General features: G+C 47.7%; 3 protein-coding genes and 1 long non-coding RNA gene across 4 annotated transcripts in view; 2 read left to right on the forward strand and 2 right to left on the reverse strand.

The window, feature by feature from the left end:
• The window catches only part of LOC145362466 (uncharacterized), a 66,645-nt gene extending 66,286 nt beyond the window's left edge, over positions 1 to 359 (reverse strand). Inside the window, exon 1 of the mRNA XM_080218479.1 lies at positions 313 to 359. The gene's annotated coding sequence lies outside the window, so the exon portion shown is untranslated. The remainder of the gene's footprint in view (positions 1 to 312) is intronic.
• A 2,041-nt stretch (positions 360 to 2,400) lies between these two features.
• LOC145362357 (uncharacterized) lies at positions 2,401 to 6,420 on the reverse strand. The gene is made up of 2 exons (XM_080218422.1): positions 6,311 to 6,420; positions 2,401 to 3,994 (listed from the first exon to the last, which is right to left on the reverse strand). Exon 2 carries the CDS (start codon positions 3,688 to 3,690, stop codon positions 2,680 to 2,682), a length of 1,011 nt encoding a protein of 336 aa, XP_080074548.1. The 5' UTR covers positions 3,691 to 3,994; positions 6,311 to 6,420; the 3' UTR covers positions 2,401 to 2,679.
• A 7,087-nt stretch (positions 6,421 to 13,507) lies between these two features.
• Positions 13,508 to 26,409, forward strand: LOC145362358 (uncharacterized). Its single transcript, XM_080218423.1, is given in 4 exon segments — positions 13,508 to 13,609; positions 14,153 to 15,113; positions 21,046 to 21,773; positions 25,611 to 26,409. Coding segments are annotated over 3 exon segments (2,190 nt in total). The 5' UTR covers positions 13,508 to 13,609; positions 14,153 to 14,450.
• On the forward strand, positions 18,664 to 20,782 carry LOC145362474 (uncharacterized). Its single transcript, XR_013889984.1, has 3 exons — positions 18,664 to 18,800; positions 20,180 to 20,267; positions 20,711 to 20,782. It is a non-coding gene; the product is annotated as an uncharacterized LOC145362474 (long non-coding RNA).
• Positions 26,410 to 27,624: the final 1,215 nt, after the last annotated feature.

A 27,624-nucleotide genomic window follows, 5' to 3' on the forward strand; every position in this document is an offset into this window, starting at 1 on the left:
TGGGTGAAGCTGTTTGAAAACCTGTTGCTCATGGCCCAGTGCATCCCGAGCACTAGGACCCGGTGGGAGCAGAAACACAAAGACCCACCCACTCATGGTTGCGTCACCAAGACACCAGCGCATGCGCTCTGCTCCTTGCTCAATCAAGATGGCGGCCGTTAACCGAAGCTTCGTCTCCGAAAAAAGACCGGAAGCTGCAAACACGGGACCTACGGGCTCATATTCGAGGTTTCAGGCCTTCACCAGATATTTAGAAACCCTCTACGTTCATCCGCCGGTTCCATTGCTCCCTCTATGTTTCCTCATCCTTACCGGCTGCTGATGAGACAGAGGAACTTCGCTCCGAATGCGGTCTCCCACACTGCGCGTGCTGCAAACGCCGTTGCTGACTGCGCATGTGCATTCCTTCCGTACGGTGAACTCCAGCCCCGCCCCTCATTCACTCCGATTGGTTGGAGGACCAGCCTCTACCGCTCGGTCCTCCAGCCCCGCCCCCTCTTCCTATTGGTCCGTAGCTGCCGTCAATCAGTTCCCGGGCATTGTGATGTGCAGCATGCGCAGTGTCCTTGGTGCTGGTTTATCCCGGAGAAGCGGAGTCAGCGTTAGGCGGTGGCTGGGCGGGTCTGGAAACACTTTGTGGATCCGCTTCAGAATCATTGTCAGCTCCCTGGCTTGTAGCTGCGGGGCTTCTCCCTCCTGGGAACAGACCCAGGTTAACGGCCCCATCCTGGCTCAGCCACTGGAGGATGGTTCACATCAGAGGATGGGGGAGGGGGACAGTAAACAAGAGGTTTCACTTTGGCCTCAAATCAATGAGGATTCTGATCTCTGGGAAGGAAACCCTGGGAGGATTCACAAACACCCACTGGAGGACCCAACACCCCCATAAGACCCATTGGTTTTATTGTCAGTCTGCAGACTGGAGCTGGAGAACTGAACCCATGATGTGGATGTGCCGGTGTTGGACTGGGGTAAACACAGTAAAAAGTCTGACAACACCAGGTTTTGGTCCAACTGATTTATTTGATAGTAAATGCACAAGCTTTTGAGGGGACTCCCTCTTCGTCAGGTGAATGGAGAGTTCTGGCCTCAGACAGAGCATATAAAGCACAGACAGTTCAGAGATTACTGATTAGAATGCAAATCTTTACACCTAACCTGCTGTTCAAGTCCTAAAGTGGCTGACAATGTGTGTGGAAGGAGCACTGATCACAGGTTAAAGGGATGTGTATTGTCTCCAGACAGCACAGTGAGTGAGGTTTTGCAAACCCAGGCAAGTCACGGGGGTTACAGATAGTGCGACATGAACCCAAGATCCCTGTTGAGACCGTCCCCATGTGTGTGGAACTTGGCTATCAGTCTCTGCTCAGCGACTCTGCGCTGTTGTGTGTCGTGAAGGCCGCCTTGGAGAGTGCTCACCCGAAGGTCAGAGGCTTAATGCCCGTGACCACTGAAGTGTTCGCCAACAGGAAGGGAACAGTCTTGCCTGGTGATTGTCGAGCGATGTTCATTCATCCGTTGTCGTAGCGTACATTGGGGAGACCATGTAAAATAAAACCCTGGGAAATAACCTCCAAGAATCCACCCTATCTATTCCTCTCAACATTTTATAAACCTCTATCAGGTCGCCTCTCAACCTTCGTCTCTCCAGGGAGAAGAGACCTAGCTCCCTCAACCTATCTTCATAAGGCATGCCCCCCAATCCAGGGAACATCCTTGTAAATCTCCTCTGCACCCTCTCAATAGCTTCCACATCCCTCCTGTACTGAGGCAACCAGAACTGCGCACAGTACTCCAAGTGGGGCCTGACAAGGGTCTTATAAAGTTGCAGCATTACCTCCCGACTCCTAAACTCAGTCCCTCGATTAATGAAGGCCAGTACACCATACGCCTTCTTGACCACATCCTCCACCTGCGAGGCCGATTTAAGAGTCCTATGGACCCGGACCCCAAGATCCTTCTGCTCTTCAACACAGCTAAGACTCCTACCCTTGATATTGTACTCCTGCATCCCATTGGACCTGCCAAGATGGACCACTACACATTTATCCGCATTGAAGTCCTTGTTTTCCTTTTTTTTGCTTCCAGACAGAGCTGTCCTTTATTCTGCCATTAACACTTACTCTGGACCAATGCTTTGTGTCTTTATTACAACTATTACCTCTCCCTTCGCCTTTTGTTCTAGGACATTTTTGTCATTTAATCTCACCCGCTCTCTAACCAATCCCTGATTTTCCCTTTTGTTCTCCCTGACCCTCCCTTCTTTCTTACCAGCATCAAACCCATCCCATTTCCCCCTCTCCTTCTGAGGTCGAGTTACGTTGGGTGTGAAACATTAGCTCTGTTTCTCTCTCCACAGTTGCTGTCAGACTTGCTGCATTTTTCCGGTTCTTTCTGTATTTATTTTTGATCTACCTGTAGTTGAGGGGAAGAGGCTATTTACTAACCCAGAAAAAAAACAAATGTCCTTCATCAGCTTTTGTGGATCATTTCAGTGGGAAATGTGCTCTCCCAGGTTCAAAGAGCATCAGCCCACTGGGAGCAAAGTCATGAGAGCGGCCAGTCCGGCAGAAAGAAACCCTCCGACCCTCGCCAGTGACCTACTGTCAGAATGAATAAATTGCAGACCTTGATATAATTCAGAGCAGAAACAATAACAGCAGAATCTAACTCCTGTTATCACTCGTGAACTCGCTGGTGTCTCTGCAGAGAGGATGAAACAGTGAATCTCTTCCCACACACCGAGCAGGTGAACGGTCTCTCCCCGGTGTGAACTCGCTGGTGTCTCTGCAGGTTGGACGCTGTTCTAAACCTCTTTGAGCAGTGAGAGCAGCCGAAGGGTCTCTCCTCGGTGTGAACGCGCTGGTGGACCATCAGTTCCTGAGAGCTTTTGAAATCCCTCCCGCAGTCAGAGCATTTAAAGGGTCTCTCCTGGGTGTGAGTGACTGTGTGCGTCGACAGGGCAGATGACTGAGTGAAGCCCTTCCCACACACACAGCAGATAAATGGTTTCTCCCCGGTGTGAGTGCGCTGGTGTACCTGCAAGTGCGAGGACGTTCTAAACCTCTTTGTGCAGTGATAGCAGCTGAACGGTCTGTCCCCGGTGTGAATGCGCTTGTGGACCCTCAGATCTGAGGCGTGTTTGAAGGCACTCCCACACTCAGAGCATTTAAAGTTTCTCTCATTGGTGTGAGTGACTTTGTGACTCAGCAGGTGGGATAACTGAGTAAATCCCATCCCACAGTCAGAGCAGGTGAACGGTCTCTCCCCGGTGTGAACTCGCTGGTGTGTCTGCAGGTTGGACGATGTTCTGAATCTCTTGGCGCAGTGAGAGCAGCCGAACGGTCTCTCCTCAGTGTGAGTGCGCTGGTGGGACACCAGCTCTCCAGAGCTTTTGAAACCACTCCCACAGTCAGAACATTTAAAGGGTCTCTCGTTGGAGTGAGTGACATTGTGACTCAGCAGGTGGGATAACTGAGTGAATCCTTTCCCACACACAGAGCAGGTGAACGGCTTCTCCCCAGTGTGAACTCGCTGGTGTCTTTGCAGATTCGGTAAGTCAGTGTATCCCTTCCCACACACAGGGCAGGTGAACGGCCTCTCCCCAGAGTGACTGCGCTGATGAACTTCCAGCCGAGATGGGACCATGAATCCCTTCCCACAGTCCCCACATTTCCACGGTTTCTCCATGGTGCGGGTGTGACTCTCCAATCAGTTAAATCTCACACAGAACATGGCTACACTCTCTCCCCGCTGTGAACGCTGCCATGTATTTTCAGACTCTGGAACACACTCACTCAGGTATGTGTCTTGGTACATTTCCACTTGCGTTGATACTTAAAATCTCCACAAACAGGCAGCTCAGAGAAACATTTCTCCTTCTAGATTTAAAGGCTGATGATATTGAGGTCCCAATGGATTGAGTGACTCTGTCAGATGTTGATGGGACGTTTGGTTTGAGATTTCTGTCTGTAAATCCGTACCTTCAAATATCCTGTAAAAGGAGTTTACAAAAGTGATCGGTGTTATTACGGAATAGAAATTCAGAACAGACAATTCGAGTTTCTGTAGAACATTCTTTTCTCTCTCATTCCCCAAAAGGTGTAAATCTCCATCCCACACACACTCCCTCCATTCTCACTCTGCTGTATCTAATATTCACCCTCCCAATTCTCCTGAAGGTGCTGATTGAGTCTGATTGACAGAGCCATGCTCACTGCTTCCTGTCCTGGACACAGAGAGCTGAAAATCTCCATGCAGGCTGCCAGACAGATCTATGCCCATACGACTAGACTAACAATGTGTGGAATATACACACTGGACTCACTTCCTTTCCCTTCAGCGGCTAAGGACAAACAAGTTACCAGGGCCCAGTGAACTGCACACTAGGCTTTTATAGGAGGTTGCTGAAGAGATGGTGGATACTTTGGTTAAAATTTTTTGTAACGTGTTAAATTCTGGGGGGGTATCAGAAGATTGGAAAACAGCCAACGTGACACCTTTGTTGAAAGAGGGAGAAAGGCAGAAGGGAGTGAACTATAAACCAGTTTATAAAATCATAGAATCTACTGTACATTTGGCCCATCAAGCCTGCACTGACAACAATCCCATCCAGGTTTGATTCCCGCAACCCCAAGTATTTACCCTCCTAATGTGTCAACACTAAGGAACAATTCATCACGGCCAATCAATCTAACCCGCATTTCTTTGGAATGAGGTAGGAAATCGGAGCAGCCAGAGAAAACCCACGCAGGAGAACATGCAAACTCCACAGGTCCCTGGCGCTGTGGGGCAGCAGTGCCAACCACTGTGCCAACAAGCCATCCCGTGCTGCCCCATTTAATTTAGCAGCAGTTTTATGAAAGTTTGACAAATTTGCTCAACTTCTTTGAGGATGCAAGAGGTCAAGTAAACGGAGAGTAATCTATAGATGTGTATTTAGATAGGTTGGCACAGTGGTTAACACTGCTGCCTCACAGTGCCTGGGACAAGGGTTCAATTCCAGCCTTGGGTCACTGTCTGTGTGGAGTCTGCACATTCTCCCCATGTCTGTGCGGGTTTCCACCAAGTGCTCCAGTTCAGGTTGATTGGCCACGCTAAATTAGCCCTTAGATTTAGAATTGGGGGATTAGTGGGGAAAAAGTGTAGGGTGATGAGATTAGGTCCTGGGAAAGATGCTCTGTTCATGAGTCAGTGCAGACAAGATGAGCCAAACAGCATCCTACTGCACTCTAGGGATTCTATGATTTCCAAAAGGCATTTGTCAAAATGCCACATAAGAGGCTGGTGCATTAAGTAAAGGCCAATGGAATTGGTGCAAGTGTGTTAACATGGATTGAAAACTGGCTGTCACATAGAAAACAGGGAGTTGGAACCAACGGGTCACTTTCAGAGTGGAAACCTGGTGAAGGAATAGAATGATACAAAGATAGGTGAATGGACATGTTATGACGAGGATATTTTGATTCTGCAGTGGGATATGGATAGATTGGGTGATGAAAACCTGGCAAACGGACTTCAACGTGGGGAAGTGTGAGGTCATGTATTTCAGTAGGAAGAATCAAAATGGAGATTATCTACGTGGGGAGACACTGCAGGGTGAGTGAAGTACAGAGGGATCGAAGTGTTCTTGTGCACAAACCACAAAAAGCTACCAGCCAAGTCCCACAATCGCTAAAAAGGAAAATGGAATTTTGACCTTTATTGCAAAGGATTGGAGTTTAAAAACAGGGAGGTTTTGTGGCAACTGCACAGGGTGTTGGTGAGGCCTTGCCTGGAATACTGCGCACAGTTTTGATCCCCCTTACTTAAACAAGGATTATAGTAATATTAGAAGTCGTCCAACGGAGGATCACCAGGCTAATTCCTGGGATGAGAGGGTTGTCCTATTAAGAGCAAATAAATTGTCTATTTATTCCTTGAAGCTTTGAAGATAAAGAGGTGACTTTATTAAAACATATAAGATCCTGAGGGAGCTTGACAGGGTAGACGATGAGATATTTTCAGATAGCCCCGAATAAGATAAAGAGTCAGTCATTTAAAATTGAGGTGTGTAGAAATTTCTTCTTGCATCCCTGGTATTCTCTGCCCCAGAGGGGTTGTGGAGGCTGGATCGTTAGGAGTGGAGGTGGATAAATAGTTGATAAGCCTTTTCCTCGATCATTGGGAAAAGGCAAGGAGTTGAAGGCCGTATGGTTCAGCCAATGATCGGATTGAGTGGCTGGACAGGCTTGAAGGGCCTGGTGGCCATTCCTGCTTCTATTACTCCTAATGAATGGAAAGGGGGGAGAAAAGAAAGTGTTTTACTCACAGATGTTGGAGACAGGAGGAAGTCTGACTCAGTCTGAAGCTCAATCTTTATTCAGAGAGAGCAGCACCTTTCCTGTGCAGGAATGAGCAGCTCAACAAGCTCACTGACCAACTTCCGCATTGAGACAATGGCGGAGCTTTGATTGGTTGGAGGACCAGATTCCTTCTGGTCCTCCAGCTTTTCCCATTGGCCAGAACGATTGCGAGCCAGCGATCGCAGCACAGTCCTTCCGGTCCTCCAGAGTTCCCATTGGCCAATCCACCCGCAGACAGACAATGGGGGGCGGAGGCCTACACTGGGGGGGGCGGGGCGGGACATGCCGTCCCAGTCGCGCTGAGCTGCTGTCCAATGGGAAAGGCTGGAAGACAATGATCAGGGCGCCGGCCCCGCCCCACGGCTGCACATGCGCATTCACTCCAAAAATCCGCACATGCGCATTCACTCCAAAAACCCGCACTTGCGCATTCACTCCAAAAACCCGCACTTGCGCATTCACTCCAAAAATCTGCACGTGCAGTCACTCCAAAACTCGCACATGCGCATTCACTACAAAAAAATGCACATGCGCATTCACTCCAAACACCCGCACATGCGCACCTTTGATTCACTGTCCCCTCACCAACTCTGGCCAATGGGAAGAATTGGAGGACCGGAAGGCCGCTGTTCTTCCAGCCAATCAGAGCGTGGGTTTTTGGGTGAATGAAGATGGGGCAACAGACAGATTGAAAATTCTTCCTCCCTGTCCTTCCTGAAGCATCTGAATCCTGGCACCTTAATACCCAGTCCTGTCCCTGAGATATCCAAGTCTCTGTAATGGCCACCACATCACATTCCCAAGCAGCAATCCACGCCCTAAGCTCATCTACCGTATTTACTACACTCCTGGCGTTAAAATAGACACACCTCAGCCCCTCGGTCTGGACATTTCTCTTCTCCATCACCCGTCTAACCTCCCTCTCATACTGTCTACAGTCCTTCCCTACTCGGGAGCTAACCTCCTCGCTCTCAGTCTCCTCATCTCTATTCCCTCCCCGCAACCATTCTAGTTTAAAGTCCCCCCAGTAGCCCTAGCCAGTCTTCCCGCCAAGATATTGATCCCCCTGGGATTCAAGTGCCACACGTCTTTACTGAACAGGTCACACCTGCCCCTAAAGAGGTCCCAATGATCCAGGAACCGGAATCCCTGCCCCCTGCTCCAGTCCCTCAGCCACGCACTCACCCTCCACCTCATTCCATTCCTGCTCTCATTCTCCCGCGGTGCAGGCAGTAATCCTGAGATTACTACCTTCGCGTTCCTCTCTCTCAGCTGTCTACCCAGTTCCCTATAATCCCTTTTCATGACCCCTTCCCTCTTCCTGCCTATGTTAATGGTATCTATATGAACCACAACCTCCGGCTCCTCACCCTCCCCTTTCAGGATGTCTGGGAAGCGTCCAGAGACATCCCAGGTCCCAGCTCCAGGGAGACAAACCACCATCAGCAACTCCCGTCTGCATCTGCAGAAACGCCTGTCTGATCCCCTCACTATGGAGTCTCCTATTAACACTGCCTTACTGCTCTTTTCCTTACTTTTTTGAAATACTGGGTCAGGCTCGGCTCCAGAGACCCGGCCACTGCTTCCTCCCCCAGGTGAGCTGTCCCCCCCAGCAGTACTCAGACAGGAGTACTTATTTTAGAGGGGGACATCCACCGGCGTGCTCTCCATCACGTGAGCTTTCCCCTTCCTAACAGTTACCCACGTGCCTTCTTCCCGTTGCCCCGCTGTGACCACTTGCCGGTAGCTCCTGTCAATTATCTCCTCATTCTCTCTAATGAGATGAAAGTCCTCGAGCTGCATTTCCAGTTCCTTTACCAGGTCCCGTAGGGACTGCAGCTCCACACACCAAGCACAGGTGTGGATGTCTGGGAGACCAGGAGCCTCCAGGACCTCCCACATGTTGCACTGGGAGCAACATACTGGCCTCACACTCATACTTGCCCTTTTTAGAAACACAGAGAAAATAGTAATTAAAAATACTTATAAACTTACCTTGCCACACCCTTTTCGCTGAGGCCCTCTGAGTCAAAGCCCTTCCAGCTCACACAAAAACAAACTTTCCTGCTCTCACTCTGAGCCTCTCTCTCTCTCTCTCTTTTTTTGGGTTAGAGGAGGTGGGAGGGTAGGATACTCTACCTGTGTAGAGTATCGGGATTCCTCACCGTTCCAATTTATGATAAGGAAAAAAAACTACCCAAGTCTCTTTGCAAACTGCTTCCGGTTTCCGGAATAAAATTTAAAGAGAAAAAAACTAGCAAAGTTAGTTTTAAAAATCGCTCTAACTTACCCTCAAGCTCTCCTCTTACAAATATCTGCCTCTCTTCAGTACTCCCAAGGATCAATGAGGATTGTGAATATATTGTCCTGGACAATAATTGGGATAACTCAGCTTGGGTGTGGGTGAATGGAATATATCAATCTGGTATCCACCTACAGTTAGTGAAAATCTGGAACATGTAGCTGGAAATCACTCCCTAACAGCACTGTGGGTGTATTTACAGGCATTGTAGCAGTTCAGGAAGGCAGTAAGAAATCTGACAACACCAGGTTTTAGTCCAACCGATTTATTTGATAGGAAACTCACAAGCTTCCGAGGTTTCCCTCTTTGTCAGGTGAATGGAGAGTTCTGGCCTCAGACAGAGCATAGAACAGCACAGAGAGTTTACAGATTACTGATTAGAATGCGAATCTTTACACCTAACCTGCTGTTCAAGTCTTAAAGAGGTTGACAATGTGAGTGGAAGGAGCACTGATCACAGGTTAAAGAGATGTGTATTGTCTCCAGACAGCACAGTAAGTGAGGTTTTGCAAACCCAGGCAAGTCGCGGGGGTTACAGATAGTGCGACATGAACCCAAGATCCCTGTTGAGACCGTCCTCACGTGTGTGGAACTTGGCTATCAGTCTCTGTTCAGCGACTCTGTGCTGTCGTGTGTCGTGAAGGCCGGGCATTTGGCCTCTGACCTTCGGGTAAGCATTCTCCAAGGCGGCCTTCACGACACACGACAGCGCAGAGTCGCTGAGCAGAGACTGATAGCCAAGTTCCGCACACATGAGGACGGTCTCAACAGGGATCTTGGGTTCATGTCGCACTATCTGTAACCCCCGTGACTTGCCTGGGTTTGCAAAACCTCACTCACTGTGCTGTCTGGAGACAATACACATCTCTTTAACCTGTGATCAGCGCTCCTTCCACACACATTGTCAGCCACTTTAGGACTTGAACAGCAGGTTAGGTGTAAAGATTCGCATTCTAATCAGTAATCTGTAAACTGTCTGTGCTTTATATGCTCTGTCTGAGGCCAGAACTCTCCATTCACCTGACGAAGAGGGGAAAGCTCGAAAGCTTGTGAGTTTACTATTAAATAAATCGGTTGGACTTAAACCTGGTGTTGTCAGACTTCTTACTGTGTTTACCCCAGTCCAACGCCGGCATCTCCACATCAGGTCACGTCGCCAGGGATTCCCTGGCTGACAAGGAATATCGAGGCTCTGCTCAGATAAAAGGGGAAACATACGTTGGGTTTAGACGAACAGGAACAAGTGAATCACTCCATGTGATTACAAAGTGTAAGGGAACACTTCAGAGGGCAGTCAGGAGGGCGAAAAGAGGGTATGATATGGATCTGGCAGATAAGATGAAAGAAAATCCCAAGAGGCTCTGTAGCTATATTAAGAATAAAAGTGTGGCTACAGAGAGAATAGATCTCCTTAAAAATCAGCGTGGCCATCTGTGTGTGGAACCACAGGAGATCGCTGAGTTTTTAAATGAATATTTCTCCCCCTTGTTGACTGAGGAGAGTATCATAGGTGCTAAAGGAATAAGAGGTTATGTACTGGGCCACACACCTATTACTTATACGTATTACAGGGGATGGATAGGGTAGAGGTAGAGAGATTCTTCCCACTCAGAAAGGATAGCAAGACTGGAGGGCACAGCCTCAAGATAAGGTGGTGGGGGGACCAGTTTAGATCAGAGTCAAGAAGGAACTTCTTCACTCAAAGTGTGGTGAATCTCTGGAATTCTCTGCCCATTGAAGTAAGAACATAAGAAATAGGAGCAGGAGTAGGCCATCTAGCCCTTCGAGCCTGCCCCGCCATTCAATAAGATCATGGCTGATCTGAAGTGGATCAGTTCCACTTTCTCGCTTTGTCCCCATAACCCTTAATTCCCCTGTCTATCAGAAATCTATCCACCCGTGACTTAAATATATTTAGCGAGGCAGCCTCCACCACTTCAACGGGCAGAGAATTCTAGAGATTCACCACCCTTTGAGTGAAGAAGTTCCTCCTCAACTCTGATCTAAATTTATCTTGAGGCTGTGCCCTCTAGTCCTGCTGTCCTTTCTGAGCAGGAAGAACCTCTCCACCTCTATCCTATCCATCTCTTTCATCATCTTATACGTCTCAATGAGATCTCCCCTCATCCTTCTAAACTCTAACGAATACAAGCCCAGTGTATTCAGCCTCTCCTCATAGCTCAACCCCCTCAACTCCGGTATCAGCCTAGTAAACCTCCTCTGCACTCCTTCCAAGGCCAAAATATCCTTGCGCAAGTGCGGCGACCAAAACTGCACACAATACTCCAGCTGCGGCCTCACCAGTGCCCTGTACAGTTGCAGCAAGACCTCCCTACTTTTATATTCAATCCCCCTCGCTATGAAGGCCAGCATCCCATTCGCCTTCCTGACCACCTGCAGCACCTGCAGGCTGGGTTTTTGCGACTCATGCACAAGGACCCCCAGGTCCCTCTGCACCGTCGCATGCTGCAGCTTTTTGCCCTGTAAGTAGTAGTCCTTCCTACTATTATTCCTACCAAAGTGGATAACCTCACACTTGCCAACATTGTATTCCATCTGCCAAGTGGTGGAGGTTACCTCACTGAATATATTTAAGTTCCGGGTAGATAGGTTTCTGATAGACAAGGGAATTAAGGGGAGAAAGCGGGGAAGTGGAACTGATCCACTTAAGATCAGCCATGATCTTATTGAATGGCAGAGCAGGCTCGAAGGGCTAGATGGCCTACTCCTCCTCCTATTTCTTATGTTCTTATGTACTTAGAACAAAGAACAACACAGCCCAGGAAACAGCCCCTTCAGCCCAACAAGCCCACGCCGCCCATTTTAACATTGCGAGTTCCCTCTTCCACCCATGACCCTTGTCTATGCTTATGGCACTCCACATTGGAAACCAGATTGAGGGGAGACTAATTTAGGGACAATTTGTTACACCAATCAGCCTCAGGGCACATCTTTGGGGTGTGGGAGGAAACCAGAGCACCCGGAGAAAACCCACACAGTGGAGATATACTCATGGAGAAATCTTCAACCTTAAAGTGCATTAAGGTAAATAAATCCCCTGGGCCTAATTAAAGTGTATTCTCAGATCTTTTGAGAGGTTAGGGAAGAAATTGCAGTGGCCCTTCAAGAGAGATTTGCTTCTTTCTTTCCACTGGCAAAGTTGTGGAAGATTGAAGTGTGGCAGATCTTGTTCCATTGTTTAAGGAGTAAAGAGAAGCCTGGTGATTGTAGGCCGCTGAGCCTCACATCAGTGCTGGATAAGTTACTGGAGGGAATTCTGAGGCACAGGTTCAGAGCTTGGCCTGGACCAGTTGGCCCAAGGGCCTGTTTCTGTGCTTTATTGCTCTATGGCCAGTGCTCCATTTGTTATCGGTCTTTATACTTCGAGCTAGCTTTCCCTCATACTCTCATTTTTCCTCCCTTGTCATTCTTTTCCTCATTCTTGGCCATTTTAAATATTCTGACCAATTGGCTGACCTGCCAGTCACCATCGTATGTGTCAGAATGGGCCAAGACTGAGGCAGCTGTGTTATATATATTTAAGAACATAAGAAATGGGAGCAGGAGTAGGCCATCTAGCCCTTCCAGCCTGGCCCACCATTCAATAAGATCATGACTTTAAAAAAGCTTTATTTAGAAAAGAGAATAGGCCAACGTTTGGAGCGTCAGAGTTCTCCACAGATGCTGTTAGACCTGCTGAGATTTTCCAGCATTTTCTGTTTTTGTTTTGCAGTATTTTGCCTTTAAATGTATTTATATATCCTTGTGGACTGTGTTAACAAATGAATTGTTACTAACTGATATATAAAGCATTATGGGATGTAGCTGGCTTGAGCACATTCCTATTTAGTCATTAAGGACACAATCATGGGGCATTAAACTTGCCGAGCAGAGCCTCTCATATCAGCACACATACTTGTGAGACTGCTACAAGTACAGACAAGTCAGAGATAAGAGTGTCCTGAGAGATTTATTGTGAAGGTTCAGGGATGGTTGGTCAGATGTAGTAATTCTCATTCCCCAAAAGCTGTGAATCCCTGTCTTACACACTCTCCCTCCATGCTGCATCTAATATTCTCTCTCCCAATTCCCCTGAAGGTGCTTATTGACAGATCTCAGTCCTGGACACACACAGTGAAAAGTCTGACAACACCAGGTTTTAGTCCAACCTATTTATTAATATTTACGCCAGTCCAACGCCGGCATACCCACATCTGGACACACACACACACACACACAGAGCTGACAGACCCCATGCCGGCTGCCAGACAGATCCCTGTCCTGGGACACACACACAGAGCTGACTGTCCCCACGCAGGCTGCCAGACAGATCTCTGTCCTGGACACACACACACAGAGCTGACAGTCTCCATTCAGGCTGCCAGACAGATCTCTGTATGAATGAATGGAGTAACAATGTGCGGAATGTACTGACTGGAGGGGAATGAATGAATGGGCGGGGGCGGGGCTCCGGCGACGTCACCGCTAGAGCAGACTGATTGGCTGATTCAGGCCGGGCTCCATTGTGCCGTCACAATGACTCGGAGGGGCGTGCCCAGCACACCGCCTCCCATTGGCGGCCACGTGCACTGGTTACAGAAGCAGAACACTTTGCGCATTGGACACCAGCTGGCGGGTCAAAACCACACGTGGGCTCGGGTTCCGCCCCCCCCCATTGTCTGCGTGCGGGGACATTGACCAATGGGAACGCCTGGAGGACCGGATGAGGCGCTGGTCCTCCAACCAATCAGAGTCTGAGATTTGTCTGAATGGAGCTTCCTGTATTGTGGCCCAGCATTGCTGCTGTTCCTCCCTCTGTCTGAATGAAGACAGATTAATATTGGCCTGGAACTACCTTAGATATTTCCAGGCATTAATCTCCTGCCTATCAGAGTCATTAGTCGTTTGGATTTCTCTTCCACAGGGATCAGTGGAGGCTGAGGCTCATTGAATATATCCCAGGGTGAGTTAGACTGATTTTTGATTTGAGTCAAGAGTTATGGGGAACAGGTAGGAAAGTGGAGAGAAAATTAAGGTAAAGAGGAATTTCCTCACTCAAGGATGTGGTGAAGTTTTGGACCACAAAAGCCCTCAGTCATCAAGCAATTTCAAGCCGGGGATTGATAAGATTTTGAGATATCGAAGACACTGGCGCATCGAGGCATCTGGGGGAATAGCATGGGAAATGTGACGATCGGCCAATCCTCAGTCAATGGTTGTGGCAATCTGATGGGCTGAATGGCCCAACTTGTTGCTTCTATTGCTTACGATTTCTGTGTGCTGGAGTGGAGGCAGTGAGCGTGGACCTGTCAATTGGCCTCAATCAGTATCTTCAGGAGAATTGGGAGGGTGAATATCAGAGTGAGAATGGAGGGAGAGTGTGTGTGGGACGGAGATTTACAGCTTTTGGGGAATGAGAGAGGAAAGAATGTTCCGTGGAAACTAGAATTTTCTGTTCTGAATTTCTGTTCTGACACTGATGACTTTTTTTCAACTCGTTTTACAGGATATTGAGAGAGGAATCGTGGGCAGAATTCTCAAAAGTCACATCGAGACGTGACAGAGTCACATTCCTTGGGACCTGAATTGGCCTTTGAATGCAGGAGGAGAAATGGCTGTCCGGTCTGTTGATTTGAAAAGATTTCAAACATCAGTGTGACTGGAAAAGCACCAACCGTGTTCCAGTGCACTGACTAAAGAGCTTTAACCAGTTACAAAGCCTGAATAGATATCACAGCTGGGAGAAACTGTACTTGTGCTCTGTGTGTGGACGAGGCTGCAACTGAGGCAAGATCACATGCACCATGGAGAAACCATGGAAATGTGCGGACTGTGGGAAGAGATACAGAGTCCCATCTAAGCTGGAAATACATAGGCGCAGCCACACTGGGGAGAGGCCATTCATCTGCTCTCAGTGTAAGAAGGGATTCAACCAGTCATCCAGTCTCCAGAGACACCAGCGAGTTCACACTGGGGAGAGACCATTTACTTGCTCTCAGTGTAAGAAGGGATTCAACCAGTCATCCCACCTGCAGAGACACCAGCGAGTTCACACTGGGGAGAGACCATTCACCTGCTCTCAGTGTGGGGAGGGATTCACTCAGTTATCCAGCCTGCAGACACACCAGTGAGTTCACACTAGGGAGAGACCATTTACTTGCTCTCAGTGTGGGAAGAGATTCACTCGGTCATCCCACCTGCAGAGACACCAGCGAGTTCACACTGGGGAGAGGCCTTTCACCTGCTCTCAGTGTGGGGAGGGATTCACTCGGTCATCCCACCTACAGAGACACCAGCGAGTTCACACCGGGGCAAGGCCATTCACCTGCTCGCAGTGTGGGGAGAAATTCACGCAGTCATCCCACCTGCAGACACACCAGCGACGTCACACCGGGGAGAGACCATTCACCTGCTCTCAGTGTGGGAAGGGATTCAGAGTTTCATCCCAGCTGCTGAGACACCAGCGAATTCACGAGTGATTCCAGGGGTTTGGATTCTGCTGTTACTGTTTCAGCTCTCAATTATATCCAGGACTGTATTTTGTTCATTCTCACGGTTGGTCAATGGGGAGGGTTTCTTTCTGCTGGACTGGCCAATCTCAGCCTCCAGTGGGCTGATTCTCTGAGTCTTGTTGCGAATACTTTGTTTTAAATTTCACAAGGGTGACAGGGTGTTAGGACGTTCAGGGATATTTAATGAGCATTTCTGTTTGAAACCTCCCCCCCCACAAATATCCATCCAATTTCCTTTAATTGTTTAGTGTCTCCATTTCCTCCACCCTCGGAGGCAGCAAGTTCCAAGTCATTACCATTCGCTGCATCGAAATATTCTTCCTCACATTCCTCCCCCTACATCTCTGACCCAAAACTTGAAATCTGTGTCCCCCTCGTCCTTGTCCCATCAGCGAATGGGAACAGCTTTTCTTTGCCCACCTTATCTAAACCTGTCAGAATCTTGTCCACCTCGTTCAAATCTCCCCTCAACCTCCTTTGCTCCAAGGGGAACAACCCCAGCCTGACATCGACAATAAAGAACAAACTAACAGAATATGTTAGTACCTGAAATCAAATGGGAATGTTTAATTTCTGTTTTAAAGATATTGTGAATATATTTTGCTGGACAATAATGAAACTGGGATAACTCAGCTTGGGTGTGGTTGAATGGAATATATCAATCTGTTAACCACCTACAGTTAGTGAAAGTCTGGAACGTGTAGCTGGAAATCACTCCCTAACAGCACTGTGGGTGTATTTACAGGCATTGTAGCAGTTCAGGAAGGCAGTGTTGGGGTTGACCATGGCCGAGGCAGCTACATACAGACACATATTCTGTTATAATGGAAGGAGTGCAGATTGAATGTGAGGCATTATGGGACTGGACTGTCTTGACCACATTCCTGTGACAGCTCAGTTTCTGCAATTACTGACCATTAAAGCTGCTGAGCAGGGCCCCCAGGGAGGACCTGGTGAGAATATTTACTCAGAATGAATTAGAATTAAACTTCTTCCAGTTTAGTGGCTGAGAACCTGAATCTGTAAAAAGGGGGTCTGACCAATCCAGAAACAGCAGTAGGTAGTTAGTTCAGAAGTTAAGAAGCGTTCTCAGGCATCAGATCAATTATTTTATTACAAATTTGAGGGATTTGTGACCTGACAGTCAGTGAAGTGACTCCGAGTAACACTGGACTGAAAAGCGGACCCTCTGAGAGATTCTAATCCTACCATTAGATGGAACAAGAAAAAAAGTTTCAGTTATAATAAAGGAGAATTAAGCATCTTGTATCTTATTTTATTTGAGGAATTGTGAGCTTGTAGTGCTCTATCACTTTAAGAAACTATAGCTGTGAGAGAGAATGATGAGGATTCATGGTTTGATATTTACGAGCTGTGAAACCCTGTATGTTTTGTTTGTTTATGTGGGTGTTTGTAGATGTGTTTTATCATTGTTTTGGGCTACATTTGTTAAGGTTTATCTTTCTGGGGATTTAACCTTGTGTCTTTAATTGAAAGTATTTCTAGAAGTTTAAAAACAGAACCACAAGAACGCTTAAGGAATTAATTTTGGTCATTCTTATAAAGCACATGCTAAGTTTCTCTGCTCGTGTATGGATGATATTTGTGGGTTGAATGCTTCAAGCTTTGAGGATTTCTGTCTGTGATTTAAATCAAACAGATTTCCAAAACAAAGTATAATTAATAATAAAGCTTTTTTTTTCAAAAGTTATGAGGCTGGAGTCATATTTACTGAGCTGGTTCCAGGGTGTGTTACTAAACATGTGGGAATTTTAATCCGGATACAATTCATACATGTGAGAATGAGAGTTTTAATTTGTCATGGTTATTTAAAATTTGGGAGATGTGAAATAATTCTGACCAATCCTGTGTTGTATTGAACTTTGGTTAAACTTCCTATCGGAGTTGAGAGACTGAGTAAGAACATCAGAACATAAGAAATAGGAGCAGGAGTAGGCCATCTAGCCCTTTGAGCCTGCCCCGCCATTCAATAAGATCATGGCTGATCTGAAGTGAATCAGTTCCACTTTCCCGCTTTCTCCCCATAACCCTTAATTCCCTTGCCTATCAGAAACCTATCTACCTGTGACTTAAATATATTCAGCGAGGCAGCCTCCACCACTTCAACGGGCAGAGAATTCCAGAGATTCACCACCCTTTGAGTGAAGAATTTCCTCCTCAACTCCGATCTAAACTGCACCCCCCCCACTTATCTTGAGGCTGTGCCCTCTAGTACTGCTATCCTTTCTAAGCGGGAAGAATCTCTCTACCTCTACCCTATCCATTCCCTTCATTATCTTATACATCTCTATAAGATCCCCCCTCATCCTTCTAAACTCCAACGAGTACAGACCCATACTTATACTTTCCCACCTCCCTGGGCAGATGTCCCAGTTCAGATGCCGGTCCGACACAAGATCCCTGATGTGGAGTTGCCGACATTGGACTGGGGTAAACACAGTAAGAAGTCTCATAACACCAGGTTAAAGTCCAACAGGTTTATTTGATAGTAACCGCCACAAGCTTTCGGAACACTATTCCTTCGTCAGCTGAGTGAGAGAATTCTCCACTTTCCCTCTCCACTCCCTTGGCTGAGATCCCAGTTCAGTGTCTGGACGAGTCTCTCCCCAGGCTGAGATCCCAGTTCAGTGTCTGGATGAGTCTCTCCCCAGGCTGAGATCCCAGTTCAGTGTCTGGATGAGTCTCTCTCTGGGCTGAGATCCCAGTTCAGTGTTTGGATGAGTCTCTCTCTCTGGGCTGAGATCCCAGTTCAGTGTTTGGACGAGTCTCTCTCTGGGCTGAGGTCCCAGTTCAGTGTCTGGATGAGTCTCTCTCTGGGCTGAGATCCCAGTCCAGTGTCTGGATGAGTCTCTCTCTGGGCTGAGATCCCAGTTCAGTGTCTGGATGAGTCTCTCTCTGGGCTGAGATCCCAGTTCAGTGTCTGGATGAGTCTCTCCCTGAGCTGAGATCCCAGTTCAGTGTCTGGATGAGTCTCTCTCTGGGCTGAGGTCCCAGTTCAGTGTCTGGATGAGTCTCTCCCTGGGCTGAGATCCCAGTTCAGTGTTTGGATGAGTCTCTCTCTGGGCTGAGATCCCAGTTCAGTGTCTGGATGAGTCTCTCTCTGGGCTGAGGTCCCAGTTCAGTGTTTGGATGAGTCTCTCTCTGGGCTGAGATCCCAGTTCAGTGTTTGGATGAGTCTCTCCCTGGGCTGAGATCCCAGTTCAGTGTCTGGATGAGTCTCTCTCTGGGCTGAGATCCCAGTTCAGTGTCTGGATGAGTCTCTCCCTGGGCTGAGATCCCAGTGTCTGGATGAGTCTCACTGTGTCCCCCTGGCGGTACATTGAGAATCTGACCGCCTTCATTCAGATACAGCACCTCCACTGCGCATGTTTCACCCTCAGCCCGACCCCGCCCCCCCATTCAGTCTGATTGGTTGATGCATCAGCCACTCATCCGCTGACCTCCGGCAACACCACCTCCGATTGGTCCGGAGTCGGTGTCAATCATTATGTTGGCACATGCGCAGTCGGTAGACACGGAGGGCCGGAGGTCGCGCGAGAGGTTTTAAAATGCGAGTTTTCCAAAGGCCGAGCGCGGATCCAGAGACTAAATTAAATCTGTAAAGATAAACAGAGCCAGCAGGTAAGTCAGCGAGGCTTCGTAAGCTTACTGTGCGGTCACTAAACCCTCAATAAGCTTTTGGTGCCGCGTTTGTTCGGCGATGCGACCTTTCTCCAGGAGAGAGCCGAGATACCGGCCGCCATCTTTATAGAGGCGATGTGCATCACGGCGCATGCGCTGCTGCCATCTTTATAAGGGGCAATGTGCACCAAAGCGCTTGCGCTGCTGCCATCTTTATATAGCCGATGTTCACCAAAGCGCATGCGGTGCTGCCATCTTTATAAGGGGCTATGTGCACAAGGCGCATGCGCACTCGCTATGCCATCACAGAATGTGTAACCTCTCCCTGCTGATTACCCCAGGGAGAAATCCTCCTTTCAGGTGATGCAGCATTTCATTTGTATCTCCTCCAACTCGGTGAATTATATTTACTGCTCCCTTTGTGGTCTCCTCTACATTGGGGATATTACATGTACACTGGATATCTGCTTTGTGGAGACATCATTCACTCCATCCCCAAACCTGACCACAACCTTCCGGTCACATTTCAGCTCAGTGTCTTGCTCTCATGCCCACCCTCGGTCTGCTGCAATGCTCCAGTTGTACACAATGCAAACTCAATGAAAAACACCTCATCTTCCAGTTGGGCAAGTTACAACCTTCTGGATTCAACGTTACATTCAACATCTTCAGAATGTGAACTTTCCCTTCCATCTCCACTCTCCTTTTTTTGTTTTCTGTTATCCAGTTTCTCTTGGCTTGTCCCAACACAACCCCTGCCCCACATGGCTACTGCCCCTTGTTCAGTTTTGTTCTGAGCTCTGATCTTCCATTAACACATTCCGTATCTAACCTTTGCCGCAGTCAACATTCTTCAGTCCTAATGATTCCATTAACTCCCCCTTTTTTCTCAGGCCCCAACATCATTGTCAATCTCTCCTTAACTCTGACTGATCACCAGCTTTCCATTCTGTCCAAAATTTATATCTTGTTTATATTTGATAGAAGGGTCACATGGACTCAAAACATTAACTTTGTCGCTCTCCACAGTTGCTGTCATTCTTGCTGAGTTTATCCAGTGTTTTCTATTTTTATTGGTGGCAATGAGCCATTCATAAAATGTGTGTTCACTGGGACTTTCAGATCAGCAGTAATAGAATTGGAAACCTATGGTCACTCAGTCGTATGGAATTTGAGTATTGCTAATTGAAAGACACGTGTTTTTGAAGCTTTTCATCTTGCACTCATCCCGACAGATGCAGAAATACCAAATTTCAAAGCAAATAATAATTGCTGCTGGATGAGGAACATGTATTGACTGGTTCGACAGTCAGTTCTGATTGGTTAGGATGTGGCCATGGAGAATGCACCAGGGAACTATCACTGCTGCCTTTGTTTAGTTTCAGAAAAGGCCCATTGCTTGGACATGTTTCTTCTACATGCAGAGGACAGCTCCCTGTGTTTGACAACATATAGCTTCTCACAAGTGTAAGTAAAACACTTTACAAGTCCAACTGATAACCTTTACAATTTGGCATGCTTGTGTCTGTCCAGATGAGTATAAGATACAAAAGGTTTTTAGCAATATTCCAGGACAAAATATAGTAGATAGAGGGAGAGGTGAAGGAGGAGGGTTTCAGAGTTTGGGGATGAGAGACTGAAGGCTTTGTCTCAAATGGTGGAGGGATTAAATACTGAATGTACGAGGTGCCAGAATTAGAACAGCACAGATATCTCAGCGGGCTGCAAGGTTAGAGGATAATACAGAGATAGGGAGGGATGAAGCCCTGGAGAGATTTGAATGCAAGGAGGAGAATTTTAAACTGAAGACATGAGAGGGACAGAAATTTGCAACTTTGGGGATCAAAGTGTTCCATAGGAGCGAGAATTTCCTGTTCTTCCGGTGATGACTTTGTAAACTCTTTTTGCAGAGAATTAGAACGGGAGGATTTGCAGACAAGAAACTCAAACCAAGTATCACGTAAAGAGCCAACAGAGTCGCTCGATTAGTCAGGATTTGAATATCATCAGTGTTCAAATGTGAAAGAAGAAATGTTTGTCTGTTCTGCCTGTGGGAAAAGGTTTGAAACATCAGTGTGACTGGAGGAGCACCGAGACACACCTGAATGAGAGTGTTCCAGTGAACTGAGTGTGGAAAGAGTTTAACCAGTTACACAGCCTGAAAAAACATCACACCGTTCACAGTGAGGAGAAATTGTACACATGTTCTTGTGTGTGATCATCCACCGTGGAGGGACACGAGGACACTAACACCATGGAGAAACCGTGGAAATGTGGGGAGTGTGGGAAAGGATTCAGTTCTCCATCCCTGCTGGAAATTCATCAGCGCAGTCACACTGGGGAGAGGCCGTTCACCTGCTCAGAGTGTGGGAAGGGATTCACTCAGTCCTCCCAATTACGAATGCACCAGCGGTTTCACACTGGGGAGAGGCCATTCACCTGCTCAGAGTGTGGGAAGGGATTCACTCAGTCCTCCCAATTACGAATGCACCAGCGGTTTCACACTGGGGAGAGGCCGTTCACCTGCTCGGAGTGTGGGAAGGGATTCACTCAGTTATCTGACCTGCGGAGACACCAGCGAGTTCACACTGGGGAGACACAGTTCACCTGCCCTGAGTGTGGGAAGGGATTCATTCAGTCATCCAATTTACTGAAACACCAGCAAGTTCACACTGGGGAGAGACCGTTCACCTGCCCTGTGTGTGGGAAAGGATTCACTCGGTCCTCTGATTTGCCAAGTCACCAGCGAGTTCACACTGAGGAGAAGGTGTTCGGCTGCACTTCCTGTGGGAAGAGATTCAGGTCTTCAGCCCAGCTCGGTGTACACCAGCGAGTTCACACTGGGGAGAGACCGTTCACCTGCTCTGAGTGTGGGAACAAATTCACTTGTTCATCCCACCTGAGGAGACACCAGCAAGTCCACATGAGGGAGAGGCCGTTCTCCTGCTCCCAGTGCGGGAAGGGATTCACTCAGTCTGGCAGCCTGCTGAGGCACCAACGCATTCACAATTAACTGTAGGGTTTGGATTCTGATGTTAGTGCAGTTCAATACTGATTGTTCATCAGATATAGGAGCAGAATGAGGCCACTCAGCCCATCTGCTCCGCCATTCAATCATGGCTGACATTTTTCTCATCCCCATTCTCCTGCCTTTTCCCCGTAACCCCTTATTAATCAAAAACCTATCTATCTCTGTCTTAAAGACACTCAATGACCTGGCCCTCCACAGCCTTCTGTGGCAAAGAATTCCACACATTCCCCCACTCTCTGTGCTGAACAAATCCCTCCCCTTCTCTGTTTTAAAGAAGCGTCCCTTTAGCCTGAGGTTGTGCCCTCTCTGGTTCTAGTTTTATCTCGTACGGATTTTGTTTTGTTGATGTTAATAATCCCAGTAACTGGGCTGAGGTTTAAGATTCTGGATCTGGAGCTGATTGTGTTCTCAAGGCTGCGGCTTTCCTTTAAGGACCACTGCCTCTGATCTTTCCCCATAACTCAGCAACTCTCATCAGAAATTAGTTTACAACAAGATTCTGAACTTTTACTACATTGATCTTTGGGACAAATAAGAACATAAGAAATAGGAGCAGGAGTAGCCCCTCGAGCCTGCCCCGCCATTCAATAAGATCATGGCTGATCTGTTGTGGCTCAGTTCCACATTCCCGCCCTCTCCCCATAACCCTTAATCCCCTCGCTTATCAAAAACCCATCAACCCGCGTCTTAAAAATATTTAGCGAGGCAGCCTCCACCACTTCAACGGGCAGAGAATTCCAGAGATTCACCACCCTTTGAATGAAGAAGTTCCTCTTCAACTCCGTTCTAAACCGCCCCCCCTTTATCTTGAGGCTGTGCCCCCTAGTCCTACTGTCCTTTCTGAGCGGGAAGAATCTCTCCACCTCTATCCTATCCATCCCATTCATCATCTTATATGTCTCAATGAGATCTCCCCTCATTCTTCTAAACTCTAACGAGTACAAGCCTAGTTTATTCAGCCTCTCCTCATAGCTCAATCTCCTCAACTCCGGAATCAGTCTAGTAAACCTCTTCTGCACTCCCTCCAAGGCCAAAATATCCTTGCGTAAGTGCGGCGACCAAAACTGCACACAGTACTCCAGCTGCGACCTAACCAGTACCCTGTACAGTTACAGCAAGACCTCCCTGCTTTTATATTCTATCCCCCTCGCTATAAAGGCCAGCATACCATTTGCCTTCTTGATCACCTGCTGCACTTGTGGACTGGGTTTTTGCGATGCATGCACAAGGACCCCCAGGTCCCTCTGCACCGTAGCATGCTGCAGCTTTTCGCCCTTTAAATAATAATCCCTCCTACTATTGTTTCTGCCAAAGTGGATAACCTCACACTTGCTAACATTATACTCCATCACACCCGGGACAGAAGTGTGCTGGAAGGCCTATGCTGCTTGGTTGCCAAATAAATTTGTATAACACATTTGAACCTTGGCCCAATGGTACCAATCATAATCATAGAACATAGAACATTACAGCGCAGTACAGGCCCTTCGGCCCTCGATGTTGCGCCGACCAGTGGAACCAATCTAATGACCCTCTACCTAAACTATTCCCATGTTATCCATATGCCTATCCACTGACCATCTGAACGCCCTTAAAGTTGGCATATCGTATTTTCTGTTGAACAACATGGGTTTGAATGGCGAGGCGATTACCCAACATGCTCTGCGGGCGAGAATGTGCCCTATCCACATTACTACAATCGTTGCGCAAGCGCGCTACCTGGCTCTGACTGGGACATGCGCGGTGTCTGCACTCTGACCGGAGCATGCGCATTTCGGGCTGTGACTGGAGCCGGAGAGAAACAATGGAGTGAGGTTCAGTAATGGAGCCGCTGGGTGACCGGGGAGGGAGAGAAGCAGCGGAGTGGGCTGGGAGGCTTCATAAACACCTTGTGGATACCTCCATCCAGGTAATATGTTCCCGGTACCGCTTCAATCGGGCACCGAATAGAGCCGGAGCTGAGCGGCTCCAGGCCCGGGTTACCGGCCGCCATCTTTATAGGAACAATGTACAACAGGGCGCATGCGCTGTGAGCCTGGACCAGTTACCAACTCTCCCGGATTGGACTGGAGTCTCCAGGAGTTTATTATTTGTCCATGGGGATGTGGGAGTTACTGGCTGGGCCAGCATTTATTGTCCATCCCTAATTATCCTTGCAGCATAGTAGTTAGTCCTGTTGTTTCACTGCATCAGAGACCTGGTTCGATTCCTGGATTGGGTCAATGTCTGTGTAATTGAGATGGGGTGGGTATGCCGGCGTTGGACTGGCGTAAGCACAGTAAAAAGTCTGACAACACCAGGTTTTAGTCCAACCTATTTATTTGATAATATACTCACTAGCTTTCGGGGTTACCCCCTTCGTCAGGTGAATGGAGAGTTCTCTCCATTCTCTCTCCATTCAGTCTCCATTCACCTGACGAAGGGGGTAACCCCGAAAGCTAGTGAGTATATTATCAAATAAATAGGTTGGACTAAAACCTGGTGTTGTCAGACTTTTTACTGTAATTGAGATGGGCACATGAAGGAAATAAACCTGCAGGGGATGTGGGAATATAGAAGGGGAATGAGACGGACTGGATTGTTTGACAGAAGTCGACATGGACTTGAGTTACTGAATGGATTATTTCTTTGCTGTAATGACTCGATGAGTGGAAATATGTAACAGAGCTACAGTGCCTCATTACAAGATGAGAAATAATAAATGTACTTTCTTACAGAACCATAAATAGTATATCAGATCCACAATATTAACAACACTCGGCATACCTCTGTCCTCGAATAATTTATTATTGCCTTAAATGTCAGCCATCCCCGAGGGGAACCAGCCCTTTAATTGTGAACATTAGGAAAGAGACCATCCTTTTAGCCAGACTAATAAATGTGTCAAGCTGAGGGAGCAAAGGATGTCAATGTCTTTGAGAGAGAGAGTTGTAATGCGGAAGTTGGCCAATGAGCTTCAGAAAGAAACTTCCTCCTCTGTGCAACATCTGGGAGGAAATCAATGTTTCTCCCTTTCCATTTCTTTTCTCATTCTCGGGGAAATTGGGAACCTGCACCAACTGAAGAAAAAGGAAGTGAATTCAGTCTTACGTTCCACACATTTTTAGTCCAGTCATATGTGCATAGATCTGTCTGGCAGCCTGCATGGAGATTTTCAGCTCTCTGTGTCCAGGACAGGAAGCAGTGAGCATGGATCTGTCAATCAGCCTCAATCAGCACTTTCAGGGGAATTGGGAGGGTGAACATTAGATACAGCAGAGTGAAAACAGAGGGAGAGTGTGTGGGATGGAGATTTACAGCTTTTGAGGAATGAGAGAGGAAAACATTTCCATAGAAAGTAGAATTGTCTCTTCTGAATTTTGATCCTGTACTGACACTGATGACTTGTGTCAACTTGTTTTACAGGATATTGAAAGCGGAATCACAGGCTGAAATCTCAAACATCAGGTCTAGATCTGGCAGAGTCATATTCCTTGGGACCTGAATATCATTGGCCAATGAATCTGGAAGGAGATTTGAAAAGATTTTAAACATCAGTGTGACTGGAAAAGCATCAACACACTGCCACACTCAAGTGAGAGTGTTCCAGAGAACTGACTGAAGAGCTTTAACCAGTTACACAGCCTGAATAAATATCACACCATTCACAGCGGGGAGAGACTATACTCGTATTGTGTGTGTGGACGAGGCTTCAACTAATTGTCCACCCAAGCGAGAGGCAGGGACACCTGCACCATGGATAAACCATGGAAATGTGCGGACTGTGGAAAGAGATACAGTATCCCCTCTGTGTTGGATGCTCATCGGCGCAGCCACACTGGGGAGAGGCCATTCACCTGCTCTCAGTGTGGGAAGGGATTCACTGACTCATCCACCCTGCGGAAACACCAGCGAGTTCACACTGGGGAGAAGCCGTTCACCTGCTCTCAGTGTGGGAAGAGATTCAACCAGTTATCCAATCTGCGGACACATCAGAGAATTCACGCTGGAGAGAGACCATTCACCTGCTCTCAATGTGGGGAGGGATTCACTGTGTTATCCACTTTGCAGAGACACCAGCGAATTCACACTGGGGAAAGGTTGTTCACTTGCTCTCAGTGTGGGAAGCGATTCAGTCAAGCATCCAGCCTGCAGAGACACCAGCGAGTTCACACTGGGGACAGACCATTCACCTGCTCTCAGTGTGGGAAGGGATTCACTCAGTCATCCCACCTGCAGATACACCAGCGAGTTCACACTGGAGAGAGACCATTCACCTGCTCTCAGTGTGGGAAGAGATTCAACCAGTTATCCATCTTGCAGAGACACCAGCGAATTCACACTGGGGAGAGACTGTTCACTTGTTCTCATTGTGGGGAGGGATTCACTCAGTCATCCCACCTGCAGATACACCAGCGAATTCACACGGGGGAGAGGCTGTTCACCTGCTTTCAGTGTGGGAAGAGATTCACTCGGTCATCCAGCCTGCAGATACACCAGCGAGTTCACACTGGGGAGAGGCCATACACCTGCTCTCAGTGTGGGAAGGGATTCAGAGTTTCATCCCAACTGCTGAGACACCAACAAGTTCATGAGTGATTCCAGGGGTTGGATTCTGCTGTTACTGTTTCAGCTCTCAGTTATATCCAGGACTGTATTTTGTTCATTGTCACAGTTGGTCATTGGAGAGGGTCAGAGGGTTTCTTTCTGCTGGACTGGCAGGACTCATGACTTTGCCTCCAGTGGGCTGATGCTCTTTGAGTCTTGTTGTGAATACCTGGTTTTAAATTTCATAAGGATCAGAGTGACAGGGTGTTAGGAAGGTCAGAGATATTTAATCAGTATTTCTGTCTGAACCCGCCCACCTCCAAATCTCCATCCAGTTTCCTTTGTAATAGAACATAGAACACTACAGCACAAACAGGCCCATCGGCCCACGAGTTGCGCCGATCACATCAACACCTACCAATCTATAGACCTATCTATAACCCCCAATCCCATTAAATCCCATATACTCATCCAGAAGTCTTTTAAAAGACCCCAGCGAGTTCGCCTCCACCACCACTGACGGCAGCCGATTCCATTCACTCACCACCCTCTGAGTGAAAAACTTACCCCTAACATAGGACGGATGTCAGGGGTAGGTTCTTTACCCAGAGGGTGGTGAGGGATTGGAATGCCCTGCCTGCTGCAGTTGTAAATGTGCCTAGTTTGGGGGCGTTTAAGAGATCCATGTATAGGTTTATGGATGGAAAGGGATTGGTTTAGGTTAGAGGGTCATTGCTTTTTAACTGGTTGGCGCAACATCGTGGGCCGAAGGGCCTGTTCTGCGCTGTAGTGTTCTATGTTCTATCACTTCTGTACTTGCCTCCCCGCACCCTAAATCTGTGTCCTCTCATAGCGACCATTTCAACCCGGGGAAATAGCCTCTGAGAATCCACCCTATCTATTCCTCTCAACAACTTCTATCAGGTAATAGATTGTTTCCACTTCCTCCACCCTCATAGGGAGCGGGTTCCGAGCCAATACCATTTGCTGCAGCAAAATATTCTTCCTCACATTCCTCCCCCTGCATCTCTGACTCAAAATCTTAAATCTCTGTCCCCCTCGTCCTTGTCCCATCAGCGAATGGGAACAGCTTTACTTTGTCCACCTTATCTAAACCTGTTAGAATCTTGTCCACCTCGTTCAAATCTCCCCTCAACCTCCTTTGCTCCAAGGGGAACAACCCCAGCCTGACATCGACAATAAAGAACAAACTAACAGAATATGTTAATACCTGAAATCAAATGGGAATGTTGAATTCCTGTTTTA

This window comes from Carcharhinus amblyrhynchos, unplaced genomic scaffold, assembly GCF_965287045.1.
Source record: "Carcharhinus amblyrhynchos unplaced genomic scaffold, sCarAmb.v2.hapA scaffold_38, whole genome shotgun sequence".
Taxonomy (NCBI): domain Eukaryota; kingdom Metazoa; phylum Chordata; class Chondrichthyes; order Carcharhiniformes; family Carcharhinidae; genus Carcharhinus; species Carcharhinus amblyrhynchos.

Excerpts from the sequence above, each read along its gene's own strand:
- LOC145362357 (XM_080218422.1), bottom strand. The coding sequence starts at position 3,690 with ATGGAGAAACCGTGGAAATGTGGGGACTGTGGGAAGGGATTCATGGTC.